At 36.5% G+C, this 10,458-nt stretch overlaps 2 protein-coding genes across 3 annotated transcripts; one reads left to right on the top strand and one right to left on the bottom strand.

The window, feature by feature from the left end:
* Positions 1-563: 563 nt before the first annotated feature.
* LOC133522816 (ubiquitin-like FUBI-ribosomal protein eS30 fusion protein) lies at positions 564-5,784 on the bottom strand. Of its 2 annotated transcripts, none has more exons than XM_061858277.1 (5): positions 5,472-5,784; positions 5,246-5,328; positions 4,695-4,860; positions 1,522-1,615; positions 564-667 (listed from the first exon to the last, which is right to left on the bottom strand). In XM_061858277.1, the coding sequence occupies exons 2-5, from the start codon at positions 5,318-5,320 to the stop codon at positions 610-612; spliced, it is 393 nt and encodes a 130-aa protein (XP_061714261.1). In that variant the 5' UTR covers positions 5,321-5,328; positions 5,472-5,784; the 3' UTR covers positions 564-609. The 2 variants fall into 2 exon arrangements, with proteins under 2 accessions (XP_061714261.1, XP_061714262.1); XM_061858278.1 differs by having other exon boundaries at positions 5,523-5,590.
* Positions 5,785-7,722: 1,938 nt separating this feature from the next.
* Positions 7,723-10,458, top strand: LOC133522811 (dehydrodolichyl diphosphate synthase complex subunit Nus1). The gene is made up of 2 exons (XM_061858271.1): positions 7,723-8,289; positions 8,949-10,458. Exons 1-2 carry the CDS (start codon positions 7,989-7,991, stop codon positions 9,407-9,409), a joined length of 762 nt encoding a protein of 253 aa, XP_061714255.1. The 5' UTR covers positions 7,723-7,988; the 3' UTR covers positions 9,410-10,458.

Raw genomic sequence — 10,458 nt, 5'->3', positions numbered from 1 at the left:
TGATAGAGAACTAAATGTGACGTTTTCAACTAAAAGGTACCACATTGTCGGTTGTCCATAAGGTTGATTTAAATTGAGGCTTTATGGAAATAGCGTCGTAATTGACAACCGACAATAAGTACCCTTTTGGTTGAAAACGGCACATTAATGTTCTAATATTATTATAGAAAAGTTAAACACTAGCGGCTAAAATTACCTGGCCACTTGAATATTAATTTAATATGTTCTCATTACTTATCAAAAGCGTGCGACTTGCAATCCGGAGGTCGCTGGTTCAAATCCTCTGCTCGTACCAATGAGTTTTTCGGAACTTATGTACGAAATATCATGTGATTTTTACCAGTCGCTTTTCGATGAATGAAAACGTCGTGAGCAAGCCGGACTAATCCCAACAAGGCCTAGTTTACCTTCTGGGTTGGAAGGTCAGATGGCAGTCGATTTCGTACCTAGTGGACCCCAGGCTTCCATGAGCCGTGGCAAAAAGCCGGACAACGTGAGGAAGATGATGATGACTTGTCAATTTATCACAGGGTTTTGTCTTCACTTTAATAAAAAAAACGAAGTGTTGCAAATAAGATGTTATATTTGCATTTTATATACAATATAAACCTATGAGTTGGAGTTAGGTCCGCGGCGACGGCCGAAGGTCTGCACAACGTTCACGAATCTGTAGAGGAAAAAATCATAATTATATTTAATTACATAATTTGTTCCATAGCAAGACAGGATTGAGTTTATTCCGATCCGCATATTCCGACCGTAAGCGGCCGCAAGTAAAACTTAACCTTGAAAGAGGATAGTGGTCGACCACTTCTCCATACAAACGTAGTCCCCATTTTTCTCAATGGATATTGACATTATGGAAAGTATTTAGATCTGCACAATTTATTGTACATTGGCCATAGCTATCATGCCTCTTTGACTTTTCATTTTTTTGATTATTAAGAGATAGGAGCGAAAAACAAATTCCATACAATTTTAAACTCATAAATAATGTTAATATCTAGGGAGGAAAATGGCGACTACGATTATATGGAGAAGCAGTCACGTGTCTACGTCCCCATTCGTCTTAATGATAAGGGTAAACGATTCAACATGTGTGCAGCGTTAATGACACTGTGAGATCGACACTTCTCCACACTTAAAATGCCTCTTTTACTATTAACGTAAGTGCAATTTTACTTGGAAAATACTATGATAAAAGCACCATAAATGAGTTATATTCTACACCATTTTATACTATATAATACCAGGGAAGCTCCTAAAGCTTAATTTTATATTTTTAATCTACAAAAGTACTTGTCGTCATTGTAGGCTCAACTGAAATAAGCGGTCGCACTCCCATACTAAATTTGTAAAGGAGCACTTAAGTTAAGAGAGGCTCCATAAATAGTACTTAGGTGGTCTGTGGTTTCACCAATGTCTTTTACTTTAGGGAACCAGAAATAAATAGGAACCTAATTCTGAGTCTAACACTATAATACACATCAGCAACAAATGCAAGGAATGAACTATATTTACCTCCTGTTGTACTGGATCCTGCGCTTGGCACGGCCGGTCTTCTTCTTCTTCTTTTGCTGCTTCTCTACCTTCGGGGTCTGACCCTTCACCTTACCTGTAAAGAAATAATTTACTTTTACTAGTGTCACAGACTAGTGGCTCTGAGCTGTAGGACTTATGATAAGCTTAATAAAAAACAGGTTGACAACTAAAACCACAGCACTCACGGTAATCTTTAGTGCTAATTAAGAGCCCATCAACAAGACGTGTGCGCCGCGCCGGCGCCGCCGATAAATGATCGGCGTGAAATCGGCGTGACCTTCAGTGTTTTTAATTAGCTATTCCAATGTGGTATTTGGATTACAATTTAGATTTTTTGTATTATATATGTTACAGTTGTTAAATACATCAAATTATCAACTAAATGAATTCAGTTGTACAAAGTATTTAACACACCAATTAAAATTACTGTTTAATTCTCAGTATTCACATTCAGCGTCAAGAAAGATGAGGGATATATGAAGTAGGTTTTTTCTCTTTCCAGTCAACTATTAATTAGACTTTTTATGCCCTCACCTCACATACTAAGGCAGAATGTTTCGTCATGAAAGGCTTACAATTAATTAGGCAACGAAAACACAGGGTTCATGTACTAAGGCAGAATGTTTCATCATGAAAGACTTACAATTAATTAGGCAACGAAAACACAGGGTTCATGTACCATGGGATCTCAAGGTGCAACAGAGAAGGGAAACTAACTAGCGCGCGATTAATGACGCGACATTTTCTTGTCATACGGTGCTATGGTTACAGTCACCTGGCCTTTCAATTAACCAAACATGCATTTTTGTGGTAGTTATAATATGACTTGAGTTATAAATTTCTTGTAGCAAACTGTACTACTATTTTCACGTTGTTGACGGGAAAAGAAATACATAGAAATGGCTTAAGATCCACCATGCTAAGACCACAGTAATGGTAGTAAACAGAGCAAACATACTCCCAGTTACCGACACACTTACATTACAAAACATTACAAAAAACGAGCTATTTTGTAAATCTTGGGTTGTTAACCAGTACCGGTTGTGGCACCTACGAGATACGCCGCAGAGGTGGCATGGCTAAGAGTGTTATGTCTAACCTCGACAAGATCTGGACATCCCTAGCCAAGGTGTCAATTGCTATCATTACGACAACGAAATTACGCTTTGTATCATTCTTCCATATTAGAGCGACAATGACAATTGGGTTCCGATCGCTACGGAGCGTAAGCGATTGGCTTGTTAGCTTCGCGGCCAGAGGTATTCGATGTGCAACTAAAGTGCAGTTGGTAAGAGCTCTTTCAATATTGGACATTTCAGCATGGTGCCGAAACGTGGAGCCTCAAAAGTTTTACGTGGCAAAGGTTGCTGCTCATACCTTGGACAGCTAGAAGATCAAACCCCTCCCGGCTCTCCCTTAGCTTCTTAGGGCATATTAAGCGGTTTTCAACGCATGATGTGGAGAAACATGAATTTAGGCCGAATTCATGGAAAAAGTGCTTGGGGTGGAGCATGTGTGAGATGGTCGAACGTTATCAAGATGTCGCCTGGCGGCAGTCTGCACCGTTCAGGCCACATGGCTTATGACCGCACGAAATGGAGACAAATTACATATGGTCGCGACCCTCAGCAATGAGAAAATTGTGCTTGTACTGTACAGCAAGAAAACCATTATAGAGAAGCCATAGCAGTTCACTATGTCTAGTAAATATCAAAGATATTTGGAGTTGTATTTTGTTAAACTACCTCATTTTTAATACGAAAAGGAGAAGGAGGATACGGAGAGTTACAGTTAGGATCAAAGGTCATTGGGAGCAGGTTGAGGTAACCCCTTTATGCAAGCCAGTTATATACCTATCCTATATTCATTTACAAATCCTATTTTACTCACAGCCTATTCAAAACTTTACATAGTTCACTTATAGCAATCGGATTGATCAAATTTTCAAGAAAAGCAACAAATAGATGATTTTTCTTTAGAAATCCTTAAGTCAATGTCACGCCGATTTCACGCCGAAAACACGCCACCGCCGCCAATATTTTGGCAAACGCCGCCGCCGATAGTTTTTAAATCTGCGCACACGTCTACCATCAACATGCTCACTAGCGCCACTGGAAAATAATTGAGATTGTTTAAATTTAAAAAGGGGGCCACGGTGTACTGTATTTTGTATTTAAGTACCTTTTGAATACATCAAACTAGTTTGTATGTTGCTGGATTTGTCAATCTATGAACTCAAAACATAAACGGCCGTTTTAACTTTGGACGCCTAGATTGACGAATCCAGTAACTTAAAAACTATTATGTCAAAAGGTACTTAAATACAAAATACAATACGTAGCAGGCCCATTTTTTAAATATCTATTGTTAAATTTAAATAATCATAATTATTTAGCAGTGGCGCTAATGAGCACATTGATGGGCTCTTAAGTATAACTATTTTGAACATTTTTCAAAAAACGAAAAACTATATAACTATTCACATCATTTCATGAGAATCGGTTAAGAAACGCAACCTGTAGAGAAGAACATTCGGACATATGAAAGCACTTTTGCCCAACCTAAAACAGAGACCTTTGCTAGTGCTTGGTATATAATAGTACTATGTACAGAATTCTTCAGTATATGCAAACAGCAGGCCCAGGACTCTGGAGTTATGTCCTACCCTAATGCATAATTGCTTGCTCCTTGCTTCCCTAACTGAGTATGAGTAAGGGCAAGTTAGTGGATGACGGTCTAACATGCCATTGTGGAAATCCTCGTCTAGTTCTTTTAGCTAATATGTTTTTTACTTACTGCCATTAACAAACTTGGAGTTAATTATTTTATGAGTCTATTAAACTATAAATAAATGTATGTTGTGTTACTGCCTGGGCTGTTCACTTGATGTTATACTAGTTCCAGTGTCCAATGATTGTAACTTACTATTTATTTGGGTTAGTGCATTAGTTCAACCATGAAATCATAGTAAAAATTGATTAATTCTTTTCTGTGTGGAAATGTAACCAATATGCTTGAGTTCTGGGTACTTCACAAAGCAGACAATTATAGGAATCACCATAAAAATATATTAATTAATGGTACCAGAAAAAACTTTGATATTTAAACTGATGTATCATATATGAGTATCTATCATAAATTCAGTTGCTTACCAGCACGAGCTAGGGATCCGTGCACTTTACCACCAAGCAGTGGCACTGTGAAGTCCAGCTCAGCAGAGGAGAGCTCTGCCACAAGGCAGGAATCCTCAAGGGGAGCGCCGCAGAGCGAGAGGGTCACGTCTTCAGCCTCAACACCCTCAAGGGCGCGCAAGCGCTCCTAAAATAAATTAATAAATGTTTACGTTTAAGTTATAAAATAAACATGAAATTTACGTGTTTTATCAAGATGTAGCAGAATGTCTGTAGTCTCAAGTATTTGATGATTTAGGTGATGTGAATCCAAGTAATGCAGAGATAATAATGAAAATGACGTATAAATGGAATGTTACTAACATAACCTAAAAATGCTCGAAAGTAATATGCACATTATTGTAATGTTGATTAAGTGACTAACTCAAAAAACACAAGTAATAGGCAATGTAAAAAAAATACTCTGCAGTTATCGCATAGAATAGGCAATACCAATTACACAGCAGCGATTATGGTCGTTAAACCATCATGCCGTGAAGGAATCATCGCCAAATATTTCGACAGCAACATACCTTGATCTGACCAATGGATTCTTGTCCATTGACGTCTAGAACGTGCGTAGACTGTCCTCTGATGTGAAGCTGCATCTTGAGGCCTATGAAATAGAAAACGCAATAAGCAACAGCATGGTCGCAACACGTCAATGCACTACGGCGATGTTTTAACACATAACACTGAAATTTTAACACCTGCATAGAATTCACTGTATATTTAATGTTTAAATACACTTAAACTCACCCTAAGCATGGAAATTTTATAAATTAAATAGTAAATCCGGGTTATACTAACCTTATCAGTCAATTCTGACAAGCGAAAGAAACAAAGATGGCAGTTTTCGGAAACGGATACAACGGTGTTGCACAATACCGTAAAATTATAATGCACGACCATAGATATTATAGTCTGGCAAACCAATTTTGTCAGTAAATAAAAAGATAAAAACTACACTTATGCCTTTATTTTCGTTGCTATTGCGCTATAGTACTATTTAGCACCCAAAAGAAAGGCTTGAGTATAGTTTTCTTTGTTCTTACCGACTGACAAGTTCTGTTTACCATACTATAGATGCATTTTTCGATAGTAAAGGAAGCACTATACACTCGGACAAAGCGCTCGACACGTCATTTGACGAGAAGTCTCATTCACACTTCGTGTAAATATACCTGGCGCTGTTGTTGTGTTGTGTTGGAACTTCGACTTTGACAGTTAGCCGTTAAATCGAATTTAGCGTACGAATCTTCTAAAGCTTGATTTACTTTACTCTTTGTTTACATGCGTGCCGAGACTTGCCAAGCAAGCGTCAGGGGACGCAGTTAAGTGCCAATTACATCGACACTTTATCAGGACTGGTGGCGCTAAAACCGAAATTCGCAAATTGCGGGGATCTTTCTATTTTAAGAGCCAATTACACCCACACTTTCCGATAACTGTGTGTGTAATCGTTTTCACGGAATATCAGCACATCGTTAACAATATTTGAAATGTAAAAAATACTTTGTCTCTAATTGCCAAAACTGTTAAATGTTTGATATTATTGCATATGAACCATTTTTCTACATTTCAAATATTATTTAAACGATGTGCTGATTAAGGTGCGACCGAGAACGCTTTTTTTGTCTCAGCCGAGGCCGAGACCGAGACCGAGATTCAATTGGATTCTCGGCCGAGACCGAGAGCGAGACCGAGAATTTGTAAAATAGAAAAAAAAAGACAAATTTTGCACTAAAAATGTTTTATAATTGAAATTCAACGATTATCAGAAAAAAGTTATCATAATCAATTCGTAGCGCTATTAAATAGTATTTTTAGTGTTCCGTAGCCAAAATGGCAAAAATGTAATCCTTATAGTTTCGTCATATCCTTATGTCTGTCGGTAACCTTTGGAACGTAGGTGTAGGTACATGTATTATGTAAGTCGCTTCTTAGTTTCGAAAAAAAAATATAAAATATATTTTCAAATATATGCTCCATATAAATGTAACTAAAAGTTTAAAAAAGTCATGTGGCTCATCATTAGATAGGTATTTAAAAATACATAAAGGTTGCTAAAAACGTTTTTTTGATTAAGTAAGTAAATACTTTTGGAAATAATCGCTCTAAAAAAATTGTGTGATCCCCTCTAACTTTTGAACTGGGAGAGCAAAACCATTTAAAAATATCTAAATAAAAAGCTTAATAAGCAAACAAAATTTCAGGATAATTATTCTGAATATGGTCGGTTAAGACATTTAAGAGTTATAAAAAAACTGATCTTCTTATTAAAACGACGAAAGTACCACTAACGGCTTTTTTTGTATTGTATGAAGGTATGGAACCTTCCGTTATGCGTGGTCCGACACACACTTGGTCGATATTTTCAGTATGGATGTGGACAAAGAGAGGTACAATAACAATAATCAAAATATAGAGTTCTATATTGTAAACCAAAATATCCGGCACAGGTGTCGTTTTAGTACTTACCTACTGCTTTGCGTTTTCCCGTTAATACAAATTTAATATAATTTGTATCAAAATATCCAGTGTCATCTTCTACTCACAACAAGTATCTAAGTTACATCCCGATAACAATGTACACTTATTTATTCATCAGTAACAATAACCACAAAACGAAAAGACCCAAATGAACTAGTCATTACTTGTAACCGCGCCTATCCGATCCCAACACTTAGTATTTGATAAGTAATTGGCTTAAAATGTGGGTACGAAACCAAACAAAATCACAAAAAACGTCACACCAACCGGGCGATGCAACCAACGGGTGGCTAAGAAACGAGCGCTCGTGCGGGGAAAATTTGAATTCACCAATAATAGCTCATTGCCTATTCTCGGTCTCGGCAAGAATCTCGGCCCATTTTGACCGAGAGCCGAGACCGAGATCTCGGGCCGATTTTTGGCCGAGAATGCCGAGACCGAGATCTCGGTCGGACCTTAGTTCTGATGTTCGGTGAAACGAAAAAATACTCTTGCTCGGGCTCAAAGAATACAATACTCAGTAGAGTCGGGCCTTATAAAGTGTGGGTGTCATAGTATTAACTAGTTAGTCTGGTACGTGCGTCTATAAGTACCTTTATTTTGGTTTGTAATATTGGCGACACTGCATTTCCACATTGAAGTTTTTGATTGGTCGCCTAGAAAAGCGGCTGACTAGCCGTGTGATCTGTCCAATTTAGCCGAAAATTTCGCGAAAATATTAAAATGATCAAATAAAACAAGTGATTAGCATTTATTTAAAGAGCCCAAGTTAATGCATCGAACATGCTGTCGAGACTGTTAGGAGAATTCCTTTTGTTTCTCGTACATTTCTTTATAAACGTACTTGTTGCTGTTCAGAATGTTTATCACCACTTTTGGACTAGGCAAGATGATTTACCAACGTGCGAGCTGACAAAGAGGGATATCAGTGTTGTCATGGAACATGTGCCAAGATTGAGAAAGAAGTTGCAACATCTGGTGGTGCTGGCCCACACGGAGTACCATTCTCTCAGCGATCTAGCACGCGTTGTGATCTGGAGTCTCGTGGCTGGGATACCGTACGTCAGCTTGTATGACGTCACAGGTAAACATAGATCTAATCATTTTGTATCCAATAGTAATCTTACTATGTAAACAACTGTTATGATGCAATTGTCTAATATAATAACCTTCGAATATTGGTTGTTATCAAATCTGTTAGAAATATTAGTAAAATTAACAGAATTGTTGTAAACAAAAATTCATCACCTTTGAACTATTTTATATATTTATAATTTGGCGATAGATTTGTTTGCAGATATATAGGTTATCTATTCCTTGCTGACAAACAAAAGTAGCCAAGCAAGCTAATTCCACAAACCCGTACACGGCGGGAAGAAGTTGATAACTAGAGATATAAAATTCCATTTTCTCACGCACAAACTGGCCAGTGTAGATGTGTCTCGGTTGGTTTGTGCGCGAGGAAATTGCCTTGCGCGTGTGCTCGCTCTGTGTGGACCCAGCTATTCTATTTTAAGTTCAAATTTCTTCAATTTTATATGTCGAGTTATCAATTTATTTATCTAAACTTAAACTGCACAGTAAAAAATATACAGTTACAAAAGCCAATCTAATGCCACTAGGCATTCTCTACCAGTAAAAGTTTTATATATTTGTCTTATCTGAATATACTAAGGCTAACATTTTTATTTATTACATGGATTGATTTTTTTCTGGTGTTCATTTTTGTCATATTTCTTGCAGGTAATCTAAAGCAAGAAGAAGAGAAGCTATTTCATAAGATTGAACAGCACAAGATAGGTGTTCCTGGGTATATTAAATGGGCAAATAAACCAGATCTAAATGGTTACACCAATGGTATGAATGCGCACACAGTGATTGTCAACATATTCAATTCTTATGATGGAAGATCCAAAATTGCGCAATGTGTGAGTCAAATTGCTGCTGAGAGTAGTAGTATAGAAAAGTATAAAGAACTCACAGTAGAAGAATTGAATTATAGACTTAACCTGATGTACCCTTCCATTCCAGACCCAGATTTAGTTATTTATACAGGACCAGTGTGCCGTACAAGTGGTCTTCTGCCATGGCAGATTAGGCTTACAGAATTTATACAGTTATCATTAGACCATTGTATAAATGTTAAGAGTTATATAGGTGCTCTGTATAAGTATAATAAATGTGATCAAAGGTTTGGTAAATGAGAGTTTGTATCTAGTGCTAGGCCTAAGTGTTTTATGGTTAGGAATTTATTTATTGTTTAAACATCATCTATAGCAATTGAGAGAAAATATCACTAATTGTGGTAACAAGAATAATTGAAAAATAATTATTTGAAAATACAATGCATTGTTGTCATCAGCAATACTGACTTACTGAGTTAATTAACCGACTTCATATTAATTTGCAGTCATTTAGAGAGAACAAGACCTAAATAGCCATCATAGAGATATATAAATAAAGTAACAGTGGTAACTTCATACATCACTTTTCTTACCAAAACGTGAGTTATATCATAGTCAACATCTAGTGTCAAGTAGTAGAATTTATCAGTATGAAAACGAATGCTCAACAATTTTCAGTTAATATTATAACTGGATTAACTTGTGAATTGTTTTGGCAACACATTTTTCGTCAGTCGCAACTCTTGTGACATCTGGTGTCAAGTAGCGGTACTGATAAACTTGCGTTTTGGTAAAAAATCTGATGTATGGAGATACCACTCCTTTTTACTTTTCTCTGTGATAGCCATATAAAACTATTTTATACAGCTATTGTACATTTTGTACATTCATATTTAGATGTTTCGGAATGGCCAAGAAGCCTCTATTAATAAAGGTGTTACAGTGCAGGTACACTTGAGATTGTTCAGCACGTTTTGAGCACTTTGGTCTCTGATATATCCATACTGTTTGTTCAATCAACTGCATGTAAAACAATTTATTAGTCTCATTAGCGTTTTACTACTTCCAACTTGAGTACTAGGTATTGTTACCAAGTCAAACAAAATGTTAAGTCTATACGTATTGATATCTACTTAAGGTAGTCTTTGTAACGTGTAAGTTTCAAATAAAATTCACTACAATTTGTTATGATTTGTTGTTATTTACAGTGTACATTATATTACATTGACTTAAGACTTAATTATTGTATCAACTGTGATATAAATAAATTCAGCAACCAATTTTATGTTTCCATATATAAATAGCACATTATATTAACAAAAATAGCCAAATATAAAAGCTTAATAACA

This window comes from Cydia pomonella, chromosome 11 (genome assembly GCF_033807575.1).
Source record: "Cydia pomonella isolate Wapato2018A chromosome 11, ilCydPomo1, whole genome shotgun sequence".
In the NCBI taxonomy this organism is placed as follows: domain Eukaryota; kingdom Metazoa; phylum Arthropoda; class Insecta; order Lepidoptera; family Tortricidae; genus Cydia; species Cydia pomonella.
This window is presented reverse-complemented; position numbering and strand designations above follow the sequence as displayed.

Excerpts from the sequence above, each read along its gene's own strand:
- LOC133522811 (XM_061858271.1), top strand. The coding sequence starts at position 7,989 with ATGCTGTCGAGACTGTTAGGAGAATTCCTTTTGTTTCTCGTACATTTC. Across the intron at positions 8,290-8,948 it reads CAGCTTGTATGACGTCACAG|GTAATCTAAAGCAAGAAGAA; the intron begins GTAAACATAGAT and ends TATTTCTTGCAG.
- LOC133522816 (XM_061858277.1), bottom strand. The coding sequence starts at position 5,320 with ATGCAGCTTCACATCAGAGGACAGTCTACGCACGTTCTAGACGTCAAT. Across the intron at positions 1,616-4,694 it reads CGGATCCCTAGCTCGTGCTG|GTAAGGTGAAGGGTCAGACC; the intron begins GTAAGCAACTGA and ends ATTTCTTTACAG. Across the intron at positions 668-1,521 it reads AGGATCCAGTACAACAGGAG|ATTCGTGAACGTTGTGCAGA; the intron begins GTAAATATAGTT and ends TTTCCTCTACAG.